This window comes from Amaranthus tricolor, chromosome 9, assembly GCF_026212465.1.
Source record: "Amaranthus tricolor cultivar Red isolate AtriRed21 chromosome 9, ASM2621246v1, whole genome shotgun sequence".
NCBI lineage: Eukaryota > Viridiplantae > Streptophyta > Magnoliopsida > Caryophyllales > Amaranthaceae > Amaranthus > Amaranthus tricolor.
Genome location: NC_080055.1, coordinates 22,634,555 through 22,653,748, shown reverse-complemented (window position 1 = coordinate 22,653,748; position 19,194 = coordinate 22,634,555). Strand labels below are relative to the sequence as shown.

General features: G+C 30.3%; 1 protein-coding gene across 1 annotated transcript; it reads left to right on the top strand.

Moving 5' to 3' along the window:
• The first annotated feature begins 7,748 nt into the window (after positions 1-7,748).
• On the top strand, positions 7,749-14,142 carry LOC130823978 (probable LRR receptor-like serine/threonine-protein kinase At4g30520). Its single transcript, XM_057688832.1, has 11 exons — positions 7,749-8,549; positions 8,628-8,760; positions 8,854-8,925; positions 9,022-9,165; positions 9,268-9,339; positions 9,695-9,754; positions 9,852-9,952; positions 10,050-10,184; positions 10,403-10,750; positions 11,247-11,626; positions 13,710-14,142. The coding sequence occupies exons 1-11, from the start codon at positions 8,456-8,458 to the stop codon at positions 14,070-14,072; spliced, it is 1,902 nt and encodes a 633-aa protein (XP_057544815.1). The 5' UTR covers positions 7,749-8,455; the 3' UTR covers positions 14,073-14,142.
• Positions 14,143-19,194: the final 5,052 nt, after the last annotated feature.

Here is a 19,194-nt window from a genome sequence, read left to right as displayed (position 1 = left end):
TATGTTAACTCTGTTGACAAATTAACTAATCATAACGTTTATCCCATAAATTAAGTCTCAAGTATGTGTGCTTCAAAATTAGTCATTTCTTGTTACATTATTTTCCAAAGGAGGATTTCATTTTTCAATTTTCTACTATGATTTTGGCCTTTTAACAACTTGAAGTTTTATATTCGCTGAAAGAGTGCCATGATTTCTAAAGCTTTACCATATATTTCCTCCATTCTGAAATACTTGTTAGCTATGGTTATCGACACTATTTATTTATTAAGCTTATTTTATATATTACGGTTAATATGTGAGAAAAAATATAGTCTTTTAGGATTTTATTTGAATCGTCTAATCGCATATTTTTATGATATTAAGTTTTTTTAGTTTTTAGTTAAGCATAATTCAATACTACTATATAAATGATCAAAATAACACATCAGATTGCGCGAAAAGTCAAATATGAAAAGTACAATGGAGCAAAGGAAGTACTTGAAGAGCAAATTAACCAAAATAGACAATATAGTAGTTTTAATGCTATCATGTGAACGAAATTAAAAAAATACTCTAAACCACGTTTTGCCAAAAATAGATGCTACCACGGAATATCCTTTTGATAACTTAAAGCATGATTGTTGAGAAGATCCCTCAAAATTACCATTCAAATGAAACAATGATAATAGTTCAAAAATTCTCTAATCTTGAACACTAGTAAATAGTAATGTGTGGAGTGCTTTTGACAGAGAATAAAGAAGCAGGCACGAGTAGATCACCTTTAACTTTGGCCTACTAGTAATAATACATAATTAATGTAATTGTATACTCCAATGAATTTGCCTTTTTCTTTTTCTTTTTCTTTTTCTTTTGGGTCTTCTTTTTTGTATTTTAATTTTGGTCCTCTTTTCTACTTTGAGTACCCTTTTATAATTTATATAGCTTTGTAAAGTTAAATATTAATATTAATAAAAAAAAATACAAGAACTTTATGTGAATTGTGGAGGTGGGAAATTGGAGAACAGAATCCTATTCTTTAACCTTTTGAGTTGAGCCTCTTGGAAGGGATTATAATAAACGCACCCCGAAGGTCATAGATTTACACGGTCGGGTTTTGGATTGTGCACCTTTTATTTGCACCGATGCCAAGGAAGGATATTGAGTTGTATACTTTTACTTAAATTACTTATTGGATATTAAGTTGTATACTTCTACTTAAATTACTTATTTGGATAACTAATTCATAAATTCACGTGAGAAATGATTTTTTTTGAAAAAATATTTTTAGTAGTGTTTGTTTTTACTATTCAGTTAATTTTATAATAAGACCACTCTTCAAAACCTGCACATTCAACATGGGTTAGGAGCGCCTAAAATGGTTTTCTCGAGAACTTTTTCAACGCCCAAGTCAATGTTTGTATAAGATGCTTGCCTAACAAGTCCTTTCTCAAATGCACAATGGTCTATACCTTGGAGGATTTTATTAGGACTTTTATAGAGTGAGGCTTAAGATACTATATCTAATGAATAAGAGCTAGTCTTATTCAATAAATGTTCATCAATCTTCAAATAATTCTTTGAAGTTGAATCGAATGTTATTAGTTCTCAATAAATACCGAGAGTAATTGCATAAAATGTTTGAATATTATTCTCTCGTTATTTGTTTTTCAGTTACCTTATAACTGGTGTTGTTTGGAGTATTTATAGTCCATCATTGCGTTGTCATATAATGTCTCTAATACCCTATGTGGATATCATTTGACATCCCAAAAATATTGCCTTGTAGAGTCAACTACAATTCCTAATGTGGCAGTCTTTTATTGGTCTCTCAACGGTGCATTTAATGCTCTAATTGAAAATCCTTCTCTAAGGAACTGACATGCGTCCAACTTCAAAAAAACCAACCTCTCGACTTTATCACTTTAGTGACCTATGAACTATAGATATACTCATTGGACAACTTTTAATTGATGCACCGTCCTTTTATGTCACTTTTATTTCCCCTCTTTGTTAAGTAATTTTGACCACCCTAAATCAAGAACCATAACCTTAACCCTGAATTATCAAATAATACTTATTCTTGAAATGTTAATTACTCCTTTCGTTCTCAAATGTTCTTACCATTTGAAATATTCTATCTTAAGGAGAGAATTTTGATTAATGTTTTTGACATATATTTAGAAGATAAAATATATTCATGTGAGATCTCGTTAGATTCGTCTCAATGTATACTTTTTTATTATCTATTTTTTATAATTTTTTATTATGTGTATTTAGACATATTAAGGTTTAAAATTTACTTTCAAAAACTGTGCAAAAAGTAAACGAAAAAAAAAGAAAAAAAGAAAGGACTAATATTTTATCCCTGAATTAGTGTCCTGGACACTACACATAAACTCAAAATTGTAGGAATTGAAAAGACCATGTAGGAATTGAAGTTCTCATGTGAAAAACCACAAATAGAACCATTTGAAGGTGAATATTACATGAAGAAGAAGATTGAATTTTGAATAGGGTGGAAACTGGAAAGTGCGGAATCAGGCTCATCAACATTAAATGTTATATTACACGCCTAATTAATAATTAAATTAAGGACTGTTTGAAGTTCAATAGCTAGTCGCCACCCCATCCCACCCAGACGCCACCCTTTTCCTTTGATTACAAGTCCCCGTTAATAACCACCCACCATTCTAAATTTGTTGTTGATGTGGTGTTTAACATAATACAAAACAAGGAAACCACCGATGATATTAAGTTTTAAAATTTACTTTCAAAAACTGTGCAAAAAATAAACGAAAAAAAAACGAAAGGGCTAATATTTTATCCCTGAATTAGTGTCCTGGACACATACACATAAAGTCAAAATTGTAGGATTTGAAAAGACATATGATACCCCATGAGAAGGATCGAAAATATCATGGTGAAGGGTCAAAAAAGTCGAGAAAGACCTAAGAGAACATGGGAGGAATATGTAAAAGGCATCCGATATTTGTCATGTTGGTCCGTCTCGCTTATTTTGCATCATTTTTCTTTTCAGACAAAGACCCATCAGTTCCTGTAACAACCGTTTTTTTTAATAATAATAATAATAATAATAATAATAAATAAATAAATTTCAGAAAATAAAAAAAAATAAAAAATAAAAATAAATAAAAAAGAAAACATAACTCCCCATTAACAATAACTTCCCACTCCTCCCTCTAAACCTTATAACCAACCTCACTTACCTATTATAAATTGAACCAATTACCCTTAATTTCATTCACATTATTACTCACACTTCCTTTTTCTCCTACAAACTCTTCCTCCATCTCCCATTTGCTTAAAAAATTCAAGTCAAGAAAACGCAAGATTTCGATATTAACGACAGTGAATTCTTAGACCGAGATTATTAGGAGCGTACGTTGTCTAGGATCGCGTGACAAGGTAATTCTTAATGTCCATCTAATTAAGACTATCCCGATAATATTATGTGCTAAGTGATAATTAAGGTGTTTAGATAGGATGCATGATTTTATATGACATTATTTTATATGATGTTATGTTTTATATATTCTCAAATTATATTTACTATTATTTTCTTTGGTCAAACTTGAATTTATAATTTTTTTTTATTTATTTCGATAAAATTTATATTATTATTTTGATAACGAAATTAGATACAATTTAAATTGGAAGAGAAATATTTATGATATTAATTCCTATTGCCACCAATTGATGTTAGAATGGTAATTTGGAAAATGAGATTTCAGTTGGATATTCCTGAGATATATATTTATTGGGAAAAATTTATGATCATAAAATAAAATGTATAATGTATGTTTGATTATAAGTTTGTGTGCTCACAACTAATTATTAAAATATATTAAATCACGTAAAGTGTAACACGAGGGAAATGAAGCTCTTATATTTGTTGTGATCCAAGTATAAGGGTGATGAACAGGTTGCCCTGTTTGGTTAGTATAGCTGCCGACAGGTATTATTATTTCTGATACTTGATACGATGTTTGGTCTTCCTTCTATTTGTTGTGATCCAAGTAGAAGGGGTGTGCACACTAGGGTTCCCTGAGACTACTCTGCTGGCCTTGAATTATTTGGGGTGACGACCTCTTGATGAAGTAGGTATAGGGGTAAAGCCTCGGCCTACTGGCGTTCTCGTTCCCTCAAATTAAAAATTGATTATGTGTTTATCATTATTAATTATCAAATTAATAAATTGGTTTATGTTATATTATACATATTGTTTTCTGAAATTGTTTTTCTTTTAAACTCAGCTATATATTATTTTCTAAAATTATTTTCAATTTGATTATATTTTATTTTCTTAAATCATTTTCAAACTTAATCGTTTTACGGGAAGGAGTTGGAATTACTCAATTTCCTGATTTTGGGAGTTTTTCCCTTGTTTTTCTTGCATTCTTATGTTGCAGGTTATTGATTGCGTGGGAATCGTGGAATGAGGATCACCTAGAAACATAGCTTTTGTTAGAGTCGTATTTCAGTTTAAATTTTACCTTAAGTTGTTTAAATTTTATATGGGCATAGATTGCGTTTCAGTGTTCTCTTATGTTGTAAACCCTCTTTTGGATTTAAAGTTATTAAGTTATTTTTTTAGTCGTTAAGCCTTACATCTATTTTATTAGAAATAGATGTGGCGGTAACACTCCCATGAGTAGGTTTTGGTTCATGTTTTCATTAAAGGTGTTTTCAAAAGTTCGACCTATTCTGAGGGTGTTACAGTTTCTTTTAATTTCATCCATAAATTTTTAACTATTTTATAATTTATCCATATAATTCATTCTTTTCCTTCATTTATTACAAATATCTACTTTTTTCTTAAAAACCTTAAACTTCTCTTTACTTCGATTCTAACCAGACAAAGAGAGTACTCCCTTCGTTCTTTTAAGTTTGTTCAATTTGAGTTTTTCACACTTATTAAGAAAAAAAGAATATTTTATTGTAGTGAGTATTTTTTTTAATTAGATAGCGGTGTAAAGTAATAATTGTATTGAAAGTATGAGAGGGAAAATTAAAATAAAACAAAATTCAAAGAATAAAAAAATGAGTGAGAAAGTGAATATACTAGATAAATAAGAGAGTGAGAGAGAAATAAGGGTATATTAGGGAAAAAAATTTCAAAAAATGAAAAGTATTCTAAAAAGGACAAACTTTTAAACTAGTCGTTATAATAAGGTGGACAAACTTAAAAGAACGAATGGATTATCAGATATTCAGGTTCGGATAATAATAGACAGGCCTCTCTAGTCTCTACAAGCAAGACTCTAGCAAGGGCACAAAAAACCAAAACGGGAAGAAACGAGTGTAAGACAGTACACAAAAATTTCTCAAACGCCATAATTCGTAATAGGAAATGACAAAGATTGGAAGACTGAAATTGCTGAGTTGCCCAAATCAAATGAATACCAATGAAGAAATGTAGACTGCAACAACTGACATCACAAAAATGATCCTTAGCTTGTTTCTCTTTCTTTCTCCTAAATTAGACTTCTGATCTCCCTGTTCTGTCTACAACAAGCAATTACATAAGACTACTCTTATGCACTCACACTCAAACTCACTGCCTCTCATTTTTCTGTTGGTGTTTCCTCAATTTTCAGCTCACATTTCAACCTCTCACTCACATCCCCACTCAACTCTATTTTTTGAAAAAATAATTTGATAGAATAACGATGTATAAATTGGATTGAACTTATTGTTAATAGACAATATTTGTAAGAGGTGTTCAACTGGGCGGATCGGGTCAAAATCTAAATAGGTGGGGCGGGGCAAGGCGGGTCATGTCAAATTTAAAACGGGACGAAGTAAGTCAAAATCTGTTTAAACCCGATCCATTTTGATCCTTTTTAAAAGTTCATATAATAGATATTTATTCTACTTTATGGTCAATTGGGTCGATCCACCTATATATATAATAATATTATATAAAAAATAAAATAAAAAGTGGTAATGTTTTTTCACAACCAATTTCTATAATTATCCGACCCGACCCACTAAGGCCCGTTCATGGCATGACCCGTTAGTGACCCGACCCGCTAATTACCCGTTAAAATATGACCCGTCCCTTGACCCGTTGGGTCTATCCACCCCGTTAAACACCTCTAATTGGAGCATATACACGGAAAAACACAAACTGCACACACTTTAGAAGTCAAGAAAATACCATCTCAAAACCGTATAGCAATGAGAGGATGTGCACCAATCACAAACCATCCTAGTAATTAATTAATTTTTTCTTAAATTTTTATTTACGTTATTACTGGACATAGTATTGAAAGTTAATATGATAAAAGGTTTTTAAGATATAAAGAAAATAAGTCAATATGCCATATGAAAATTGATGGGTTACATTTGTATATTTAATTCGAACATTTTTACTTTAATCATCAACTTAAACTTTTAATTGAGTTGTTTGTTGATATGGACATAGTATCATATGTCAACGTGGTAGAAGATCACAAGACTGAATCTCGTTTGTCATTAGAGCTAAGAAATTGGCCCTAACAACTCAAATAAGAAGGAGAAAAGATAACCCGCAACAAAGCTCAAATAAGATTTGCTGGAAAAATCTATAGATAGTTATAAGAGTTATTCTTCAAAGTTATAAAGTAATATTAGAACATCTACAAGTCATTTTCAAGTGGAATAAGCATCATGTATGAATGAAGTATGATCTGCATTCACACTTATAGTTCAAAAGACTTTCATATACTTTGTCGTGATAGAGTATATAACATATGTGAAGATTCAACCATATTGAAGGCTTGAAGCTCCAGGATATGTAATACAGTATTTGTCTCCTTTGATGATATGCATACTCCCTCTTATCCTAATCAAATGTTACATTTGATTCTACGCATTTATTAATGTACTATATTTAATCTTTAATATCTCTTTTTATATTTGGTTAATAATAAAAAGTTGATATTAATAAAATTTTATTAAGACAAATCAAACAAGATCGCAGTTATTAACTATATTTTCACTTTTAAATTGAGAATAAAATACAAACTAAGAGCATAATATAACAAATGAGACATTTAATTGGAATAAAGAAAAATACTATATTAGTTCGTTCCATATGAATTATGATTTATTGCATAATTTATTTTGAATCTACTAATTATTTCCCTCCCTACTATTACATCGAAACAAAGAATTACTTTACTAAAGAACATAATCCCACCTACAATACCTCACTTAGGACTTTCTCCCTTTTCCTTTGTTTATGTGTAAACCCCTGCATTTAAATATAAACACTTACAATTATTAGCTTAAGCTTTAATTTAAGTGATTTTCTAAAATTTTAATAGAAAAATTATCATGAATAATACAAGTTTTTACAAATTTCTTACGATAATACTCCCTTATATTTTCTTTAAATGCCCTATTTGGTTTTGACACATTGGACGATACACTATATCTCTTAAATATCTCTAATTGTGTTTAAGTAAAAATTATAAAAGATTGATATTAATAAAATTTACAAGACTAATCAAATAAGATCTCACTTAATTATCACTAGTGGAAAAAACCTCATTTTACATATATGTTTTAACTTTTAGATTCAAAACACAGTGTATAATAAGAATGATTAATGAATAGTATTGAAAAAAAAAACCAAATGAGACATTTAATAGAAATAGCCATGAAAAATAACAATTTAAAATGTGCTTGCCTAGAATAATATCAACTTTTATTTATTATAGGTTATATGACAAAAAACCAAAGTTAAATTAATAGTATTATTTATGGTTAAACAAAAATTGTCACTATAGGAAAATTTACACAAATTTGTATAATAATTTAGAAAAATTTGCAAATATTACTCTCCGCTATTACTCACTGGGTCAAAACCCCCAACTATTATTTAACCCTTTATACTCCCAAGTACCGAGATCTTTAGCCTTGAACACTACGCATATTATTTTCAACTAGTTGTTTTGAGAATATTTTGAGTCAATAATCGATTATTTTCGGAGTAGATAAGGTTAATTAATAGTTGAGGGCATATTAAGTAATGAACAATAGTTAGGGATTATTATTTAAAAATATTCCATTAATTTAAGATAAGTTCCTTTACAATATTTAAAATCTTTATTTTATTTGTTGGATGGCACTCAAAAAATAAGATGACTGAAAAAAGAAAGTAAAGAAGACCCAGGCAAAAGAGAAAACTCCCTTCCACACACCGAGAAAAGAGAAGCAAATAAAGGAGAGGCAGGACAAAGCAAAAGAACACTCGCAGAAAAAAGATACTCTAAATAAAATCACATTTTTTTATTTTTTTAAAATTTATTAGAAGAATTTTAAAGTAAACTTTTTTTTTTCTTTTTCTTTTTGCTTTGTTAAAACTTCCTTTCACGCTCTGTATGTGAGATGCAACACCATAATCATTCATTCCTTCCCATCATCTCTCTCTTCTTCTCCTTCTACCTTTGAGCTCTACACAATTATGGCTTTTAACCTTACTTTCTCTCTCTACTTCTTCCTTGTTTTTGCTTATTTTCTTCCTATTTCTTTCTCCTATGAGCCTCGTAATCCTGAAGGTAAACTAAATTTTCATTTTTAATGGAGTTCTAAACATGGGTTTTTCTGGTTTTTGGCTAATTTTTTGTTCATTGTAGTGCAAGCATTGATTGATATAAAAAATCAATTGAACGACCCACATGGTGTTTTGAACAATTGGGATGAATTTTCTGCTGATCCTTGTAGTTGGGCTATGATCACTTGTTCTTCTGATAATTCTGTTACTGGCCTGTATGTTTTTATCATCAAATTTTTGTTTTTGGATTTAATTTTTATAATATATTTGAGTGAAAATAAATCCTCTGTTTCTTATTGATAAAACAGGGGAGCTCCAAGCCAATCTCTATCTGGAACATTATCTGGGGCAATTGCAAATCTTACTAACCTTAAACAAGTGTAAAAAATAAAACCCTTAATTTATTTTTGACATATAATTCTGGGTTTCTTGTGAAAAATAAAAATGCTAAAATTTTTGTGTTTTTGGGTTTTCAGATTACTTCAGAATAATAATATTTCAGGCAAAATTCCACCAGAAATTGGTTCTTTATCAAAGCTTCAAACTTTGGATCTTTCCAACAATGGATTCTCTGGACTTGTTCCTAGCAATTTGGGTCAGCTGAAAAGTCTCCAATATTTGTAAGCCTTTTTAAATAGTTTTTTTTACTCTAATGAGAAAAGGGTTTTTTTTGGCTATGTTTCTTATTTGGTGTTTGTTTCTTGTGTTGTTTGGTAATTTAGGAGGCTGAACAATAACAGCTTGAGTGGTGCCTTTCCTGTTTTTCTAGCCAATCTGTCTCAGCTTACTTTCTTGTGAGTTTTTAGGTTTTCCAAGTGTAATTGACTGATTTATATTATATCTATGTTAGTCGGACTCTTCATTTTGCTTCACATACCCGTGTTCGATCCTTGATCGTTGGACATTGGTATGGCACATAAAAACTTTTTTTTAGGCCTAAAATTAAATATTTAGGCGCATTTGATACTTGGACACGTACCAATATCCAACATCAGAACCCGAGTCCAAGTAACACAGTACTATATATTATATGGTTTTTCCTTGTTTGTTTTCTCTCTGTCCTTATAAGAGTAGAAGCTTCATTTTCAACATTAAATGAAATTAGCAATTGACTTATTATTTTGTATTTTTATCATTGAATTTGTGTAGGGATTTGTCTTTTAATAATCTAAGTGGACCTATACCCAAGCTTACTACAAGGACTTTCAAGTATGCATCATATCATTGTTTCTATCCTAATTAATGTTTGTTTTTAGCTCTTAAATTTGTAATGATTGTAATTATGCTTTCAATTAATGAATGATAGTTTTGTGGGAAATCCTTTGATCTGTGGAAGCAAAGCTACTGATGGTTGTTTTAGTTCAGCTGTCCCAATTCCCCTATCTTTATCAGTTGATTCTCCTACTGGTAAAAGTCATTTCATATATATATGTTTTTTCATTCTCAATATTTGGTGTTTAGGTAAAAAATGGTTCTAATTTTTGCATTTTAAGAGATATTATAGGAAGGAGAAAGTCTAAGAAATTAGCGGTAGCACTTGGAGTGACGTTTAGCTTCCTCTCGCTCTTCCTTTTGTTGCTCGGAATCATCTATTGGACAAGGGAAAAACAAAGTCGTAGATTTATGATGAAGATCAATGGTTAGTTATTCAAGAATCCCATTTGCTGAAACATAATTCGCTAGTTAGTTTCTCATTTGGATTTGCTATTCGCTCAAAATGGTTAAAAACAATCTAAAATAATTCGCTTTTTTTGATTCGAAGGCGATTAGCGAATCATGTTATGCTGCTTTTACCACATAGAAGTATAAGAACTTATGTAATTTGTTTGCATTACTAAGAGTACTTATATTTTGTAGCGGATACTCAAGAACTTGGTCAAATACGGTTGGGTAACATAAGGACTTTCACCTTCAAAGAACTTCACAATGCGACAGACGGTTTTAGCTCTAAGAATATTCTTGGTAGGGGCGGGTTTGGAAATGTTTACAGAGGTAAGTTGCCTGACGGCTCTATGGTGGCCGTGAAGCGACTAAAGGATACCTGTGGTACATCAGGAGAATCACAGTTTCAGACCGAGTTAGAGCTTATTAGCCTTGCTGTACATCGAAATTTGCTTCGTTTGATCGGTTTTTGTGCTACTCCTAATGAGCGGCTTCTAGTTTATCCATACATGTCTAATGGAAGTGTGGCTTCAAGGCTGAAAGGTTTGCTTGTTTACCAACTTTTCTTGCATTCTTTAATCAAGTAGCTTTGGTTTGTATATCACAATACTTGGGTTGTCCATCATGAATTGCATAACTCTTGCATTTATTTGAATACTTCTACACTATGTTACTAATGTTGGATAATGATACATTTAAATATTCAATTTTACACCTAAAATGAAGTGTCTAAGTGCCATACCAATGTCCGAGCATCAAGGCAGACACGAGTACGTGAAGCAAAATAAAGAGTCCGAATAACATAGCTTCTACATTTTCCCGAGTACTTGTACTCAAATTTTGCACTTTTCTAGCAAGTACCCTTGTATGCAAACCAAAAGGAACGGAAAACTGATCAAATTGTAATTTGTGTGAACCATCGGAAAACTGATCAAATTTGTCATAATATGCTCGGATGATGAGTTTGTATGTATGGAGGCTATGTAAGGATAACTCACCTTGATGCTAATAGGAACTATTTTTTGTACCCAATTGGCAGGAAAACCTCCATTAGATTGGAACACAAGGAAAAGGATAGCAATCGGAGCAGCTAGAGGACTTCTGTATCTACACGAGCAATGTGATCCTAAGATCATTCACCGAGATGTTAAGGCTGCAAATGTCTTACTGGACGATTGCTATGAGGCTATAGTTGGTGATTTCGGTCTTGCTAAACTTCTTGATCATGGCGATTCTCATGTTACCACTGCTGTTCGTGGGACTGTCGGACACATAGCTCCTGAGTATCTGTCCACTGGCCAATCATCTGAAAAGACCGATGTTTTTGGGTTCGGCATCCTTCTGCTTGAGCTTATTACGGGTATGAGAGCACTTGAATTCGGCAAGACTGTTAATCAGAAAGGCACCATACTCGACTGGGTACGCCCTCGTTCCTCATCTATTCTTTATTTCCTATTTTATCTTATTGACTGCATTATTTTATACAAGTCTTGTATGAGACCGTCTCGTCTAATATAAATCTTACTTGAGTTATCTGATAGAAGCCTTAGGATGCACACTTGTGTAGTTGAAATAAATGAAAATAAGAAGCAATAATAGGCCCTAAAACATTTTAGTTGGTGAAACAACAAAATAAAAAAAGTTGTTTGGTAAATGGTTTCTTGAGCTAATTGAAAATCAAAATGCTACTTTGCTTTCATTGACTTTTAGCTTTTTAATCTACTTTTTTTTTAAATAAACAATCAACAGTTATCAAATAGTTTTTTTCAAATATTTTCATAACAGCTAACGTAACAATTAGCTTATCGGTCAATGGTCAAAAGCTTCAACCCGAGGGGCTTATTTGGCATTAGCCTGGTAGGAACTACTTTGTCTTACATGATGTTATGCACATATCATGTAAATCAAATTTAATTAGCACAATAATCATTAGTGGGAAGCTCAATTAGATTGGTAATTACTCCCTCTGCTCTACATAATTTGTCTCACTTTTCTTTAATATATTCGGTCAAATTTACCTCATTTTTAATTTTAGTCGTGTCTTTTAATTGTTATCTGTTAATTTACTTTTTCATCTCATCTACATAAATTTTTACTCTTAGATAAAATGCTAATTTACTCGGTTTTTTTTTTGGTGTTCCCACCAAATACAAATGAGACAAATTTGACAGGAGTAAATATATTATACATGTTACAATTGGGTGCAAGTATTTCAGAATAGAGGAAATGTCATTATGATTGTTCTTTTGGTAAAACCAAATGATTACACCACTATAATCATTTGACCACTTTGATTAGTACTAATTGGTATCATAATGCTGATTATAATATCATTATCTCTTCAATTGGAGGATGTTATTCTTTGCCTATTGTCTATGCTTAGTGCTTACTTACAAAAGCATAATCTTTAGGCGTTGAAGAGTTTGTGGACCCTTCTTAATATCCTAATCCACATTTTAAAAGTAAAAATTAAAAAAAAAACATAAAGTGGACCCCTCATGTTATTTTTACCTGAAATTATAATCTTTTCAAGTAAGCACCAAAGTGTATTATCAAATGATTGTGCTTCTTAACAATTAAAAATTATTAGTTTAAGCAGCACTAATAATTTATTAATTGTTCAACACTATGTGGTATCTTCCTAAGATTGTATGGTATCTTCCTTGTTCCAAGTGCTGGATTTTCTTGCACAAACCACCAGTATCACATCTTACATGCTAAAATCTTTATCTAAAATATTAGAGTCGATTATTAATCAATAAATCAGTTTTAATATTTTTGTTATTTTAGTTTAAAAGTGAATATTGGGTGAATGTCGATTTTTAAATGGTTTTTTTTTCTTTACTTGGAAAAAATGAAAAACTTACAATTATTTTAAAAGTCATTTATCAAATAAAATTTTTGGTTATTCAATTGTCTAACAAGGTAAAAGAGAAAACGAGTTAAAAAGCCAATTACCAATTCAATCATTGTTAAAATAATTCATCCTGTCTTGTATGAGATCATCTTACTCTAAAATAAGCCTATATAATTACCCAATTTTTCTAATTGATCACTTTAAGATTTTAATGATCACTTTAAAACTATAATTGATCACTCTAAGTTTATAAGTGATCATTTTAAGACGTTAGATGTATATAGGACTAGTCCAATAAATAGTCTCACCGTGAAACGTCTCATTTGAAAATTAGTAAAATATTTTATGATTATGCATACTTGTATGGAAGCAAAAATCTCTTTAATTCTTAATTTGTTGTTGCATTCTAATTGCAACATTATGCATGCATTTCTATGTGAGAATTTTTGAAAAGTAATGGTGTAATCTTAAAGCGACTGAGGAAGTAACACTATATTTCAAATATGTAACTATCTTTATCTCATTAAAATTGCAACATTTACACTTAAAAACTCACATATATTTATGTAATGCTACAATTTCGATGGGATGGGAGTATGGGACAAATGAGTAGTGTTTTTGACTTTTACTTTTTGTCTATTTTAGGTGAAGAAAATCCAGGAAGAGAAAAAAGTGGAGGTATTGGTTGACAGGGAGCTTGGGACCAATTATGACAGAATAGAAGTAGGAGAAATAATCCAAGTAGCACTACTATGCACTCAATACTTACCGGCCCATAGGCCCAAAATGTCTGAGGTGGTCCAAATGCTTGAGGGAGATGGGCTTGCTGAGAAATGGGCTGCTGCAAACGGGCGCGACAATATCACAATGGGCTTTTCTCGAAGCACGACGATGAACCATCTGGGTGCACCTACGGCTACAACCATGTTTGGTACAAGTTTTGATGTTGATGATGATGATGAGCATTCATTGGATTCCTTTGCCATGGAACTTTCTGGTCCAAGATAGTTATAAATTATAATACTTTTATATCTTTAATTTTAATAAAATAATAACATAAATTAATTACATGTAGAAATTTAAAAAAAAAGGCAATTTTTTGTACTTATTTTTGATTAATTGGGAAAAAAAGGTGTAAGAAGTTGTGTAATGTGTATAGAGGGTGAGATTCAGACATGAGGATTTGTTTACGTATTTTGTGTTAGGGTAAGTAAAGTGAGTAGTGGTGGTAGAATAGTGTGATAAGGTGGTGCTTTTTCAGGAGTATGATATGATGAGTGATGAGTAGAGAGAAGGGAGTGATGTAACAGTCTAGTCAAAAAGCTGAGGACTGTAAATTATATATGTGATCTCATTTTAGCCGTTTGCGTGAGTAACATGCTCTGTGACTGATTCCTATTGGTTGGTGTCATATATTTGTTCCTTTTTTTATACTTATTACATTTGACTTTTTACCCGATCTAATGTGTTATTTCGATTATTTATATATTGAATTATACCATTTAACAATTATAAAAACATAATATTATGAAAATATTCGATTAGACATGCAAACAAGATTCCACTTGCCTATATTTTTTTAACACATTATATCCGCAATGTATAAAATAAGCTTAAACGATAAATAGTGTTAAAATTCGTTATTTAGCGAGTATTTCAGAGCGGAAGAAGTACTACTTTCTTTGTTCCAAATTACTTGTAACATTAGCAATATTTGCATTATTTACTTATCATTTTTAATTTGCAATTAATTTTTTTATAATTTCTCTTTTTCACTATACTTGTTACATTTGACTTTTTACGTAATTCAATGTTATTTTGATCATTTATATATTGAACTATATACATCTAAAAATTATAAAAACTTAATATCATGAAAGTATGCAATTAGATGATTTAAATAAGATATCACATGACTATTTTTTCTCTCACACCACTAGTGGAAAAAACCTCGTTTGCTGCGGTTTTTTTGCCATTATTTGCTGCGGTTTTGGCTCCCAGCAATAGTGATAGCAGCAAATGTCCTACTTTAAATGCTGCGGTTCAAAACCGCAGCAATTAAGGGAATAATGAAGAGCTATTTGCTGCGGTTTGGCCTTAACCGGAGCAATTAATGTGTTTTTAATAATATTTGCTGCGGTCCATTGGTTAACTGCAGCAATTAAAGGTTTTTTTTTTCCTTATTCATTCTCCTCTTTATTGCTGCGAATATGAAAAAACTGCAGCAAATAATGAGCAGCAAATACAATTTTTTCCACTAGTGCACATTAGCCGCAATAAATAAAATAAGTTTAAACGATAAATAATATCAAAAACTGCTATGTAGCGAGTATTTCAAAATGAAGGAAGTATAAGTTAAAATATAATCAAGTGACATCTTGTTTGATTTCTCTCAATACAATGACTGTTAATATCAAAATTTTTAAAATTTTTAATTAGCATAATTAAAGATATTAAGAATTGAACTAATGCATATATTACGTGAAAAAACAAACGTTGCAAGGTAATTTGAAACGGAGAAAGTACTGCACTACCACTTATTCTCTGTTATCTTGTAAATGTGTCGTTAATTTTTTAATTAAATTATTTTATATTTAATTTAAAATAAAAAATTATTCTTAAACTAATTTAATAATAAAATTAAATTGAAATTAAATATTAATTAAATAAAAACAGCAAAATGAACCTATGAAAATTAGAACATAAAACTAGTTGCACAAAACGCGCTATCGGGCCTAGGTTGAGTCGCACAAAACGTGCAATTGCGCCTAGGTCAGGTCAAGTTGCACGTTTTGTGCAATTAGACCTAGGCCTAGTTGCACAAAACTTAGCTCTAGTTGCACAAAACATGTGTCTGGAACTATTTACATATGTGCTGAAAATCGCTGCTAAACTCAAATGGTGTTTATTTCTCGCCCCATGGTTGGAATTAGCCATATAATATATCGTTGGAAAGCTATTGAAGTTTAGTTTCAATCCATAAACCTTGTATTAATAAGATCTTCCTATCAAAAGATTTTGGCAAAAAGCATGAATATGTATCAAATTTCAACTTACTCTTTTAGCCGTAACTTTTAATAGGACAATTGCATTTATGCAAGGTTTTTGGCATCAGAAACAAAACTTCAAGAGCTTTCAAAAGATATATTAGTTCTGACAATCGAACGAGAAATGAAAAATGTTTAAAGTTCGTTGCAATGTTCACGGTCAATGGACCCAATCACGCAAAACGTGCGACTGGGTCTAGGTCAAGGCACACGTTTTGTGCGACTTGTCTTAGGTCCAGTCGCACATTTTGTGTGACCAGGTCTATTTTTCGAATTTTTTAAATTAATATTTTTGAATTATTAATATTAATTGTTATTTTATTTTATTTATTTATTTAATATTTATTTTTAAAATTAATTAATATTTATTTTTTTATTTTAATTAACATTTATTTTTTTAATTTAATTAATATTTCTTCTAAAGAGAAGTTAGAGAGACAGACGTATGAAATGAGTTAAGGTCAATACTGGAAATTCAATTTATATATTAAGGGAGGGGACATAATAAAAACGTGATGACATTTAATAAAACCTATATCTTATTTGATTTTTACGTAATTGTTAATGAACATTGATTTTGATTGTGATATTTTATTTTTTATTTGACTTTTAACATCGTAACATTTCTATTAATTAGTGTTTTCACTATTTTTTAAAATTTTTATTTCTCATCTTTTCTATTTTCCATTTATATCAATTATAATCCTATTCATACATGTTGGTGATTTTTACAAATTTATTAATATTTGTTTTATTTGATAATATTGTAAATTCTTAGAGATGGAGAGAGTATTAAATTTTAGATATCTCAAATTGTACATAATAAATAGTGATCCTAATTTATAACCTAAATACTTGGAGAATTTTTTTTAGCACTTGAAAAACCTAAATTATGGGTACTGATAAACGTTGGTAGTGTTTGATTGCAATGATTTGTATGTTCTTACATCCAGGAAAGGTTTTGGGAATTGTAAAGTGTAAAGTTCCCAATGGCATCTGGTCACCAGGTAAAAGGGTCTAAATATGAATTTACATTCCTTTTACTTTATTTAATTTACTAAAATCAAAGTCTTGAACTTTCAAAATACCATAAAATAAAATAAATAGAATTTATAAAAATTAGTGTATTTTTGCTCCGCAGTTACTTACAAATCTCTAATTTTCTAATTTTGAGTATGGTTCCAAACAAGGGCAATTTTTGATTGTGTAGTGGATCAATAAACGCTAATTGTTTATCTTGTGTGTGAAGTCAGAGATATCATCCCAAAATAAAACTTTCGTACTTATTAGTGGTTTTGGTCATTGATGTCTTTTGGTATTTTCAATTGGTGTATTTATCAGGTAGATCTATAGGATTCCTTTATTGGATTTTAAGCTAGCTGAACAAACTAATTATTTCGAGAGTTATTTGGTGTTCTAGTTAAATACATGAAACAATTAAATAAATGGTTACCATCGGGTGGATGTGGTGGTAAAATGGTAATTGATTAGAAAACCATTGAATACCTGAAAATAAACACCAACAACCCCAGGTGGTCCCCGAGGGCGGTGCCTCCGACGCCCAAGTTAATACCCATGTATAAGCTACTATGATATAATGTAGTACTTTTAGTGAAATAATGTTTAATTTTGCTTAATGAAAATATCATTCCCCTAACTTACCTCATAAGAAGTATATATATAGAGGCTCTAAGTAGGCTTTCTAGTGAGTAGACTTTAACCCATATAAAATTAGGCATATATTTTATTCACAAACATTTAGTAAAATTTTATATTAATTGTTGGTTGTTCATTAAAAAATGACTCTTCAATAGCACTAGGAGCATCTTCATTCAAAACCTAGTCTTGATCAACTGGTTCTAACTTTCTTAGTTAGAAAAGCATTGCTATAAACATAATAAAATACCCTCACCAATTCACTACTAATGTTTTATTTGCCTTTTGCATTCTATCTAATGCACTTATTCAATCCTTAATATCTCTAATTGTGCATAATTAAAAATTATGAAAAGTTGATATAAATAATCCTTGCATTGAGACGAATCAAACAAGATTCTACTTGATTATGTTTAACTTATAGATTAATAATCAAATACAAATTAAAAATATGAGATGAATAGTGTCTAAAAATTTAATGGGACATTAGTAATAAATTAGGAGTATATTCTTAAATTATCGTTTTACGAGCTTGACTACAATTGAAATAAAATTACAACTTTGTACAATGCAAATATGAATCAAAATAGAAACTCAAAGGATAATATAAAACAAAGATCAAGGAAAGAAGAAGAGATTAAACATATGAAATATAAACACTTAAAAGTGTCCAACAAGACATTCTTCTTTAAATACTTATAAATGCGTAAACTAAAAGTTAGGTTGACATCGTTTGGAAACTGAAGTTTATACTATCCAACTGGTCTGTACAAGACAGAACCTAAGAAAATTCGGATTAAACCTGAACCAGAACGAACAAAACCAGTCCATTTTTTTATCTTGATTATTCCCGCTCTAGTCCGGGTTTGGTTATTGCACATCCTACTCATAACTACTTTAGCATCAATACCATTTTTTTTTTAAATTCAATATCATGTCATTACTTGCACGGCTGCATCTTATAAAAATGTTTCTTGCATAAGTAGGATTCGGATGGGTTAGATATACGTAACTTTGCCTTTATAACTAATAACAAAGATTGTTATTGATTAATCCTTAGTTGCAAATATAATCGGCAACTTCACAAAAGATAATGAAAGTGATATTTGTATTTTTTATTTCATTGTAAATCATTGAATATAGAGACATAAAACCCTAAGAACGGTAACAAAATAGTTACAATGTTCATGAGATACCTAAAATAAGAGATATACAAGATACTAAAATAAGAGATACACAAGATACTAAGATAAGGTAATATTATGCTAATATTATTATTATATTCCATCAGATAATTTACTGTATATTTTTTCGTTCTGTTATATTTGTTGTATTTGACTTTTACACAATTTAATAGAAGTATGTTATTTAATTAATTATATATTAAACTATAGACATCTAAAAATTATAAAAAGTTAATATTATGA

Coding starts and splice junctions, on each gene's coding strand:
- LOC130823978 (XM_057688832.1), top strand. CDS start 8,456: ATGGCTTTTAACCTTACTTTCTCTCTCTACTTCTTCCTTGTTTTTGCT. Junction 8,926..9,021: donor CTTACTAACCTTAAACAAGT/GTAAAAAATAAA, acceptor TTGGGTTTTCAG/ATTACTTCAGAATAATAATA. Junction 9,166..9,267: donor CTGAAAAGTCTCCAATATTT/GTAAGCCTTTTT, acceptor TTGGTAATTTAG/GAGGCTGAACAATAACAGCT.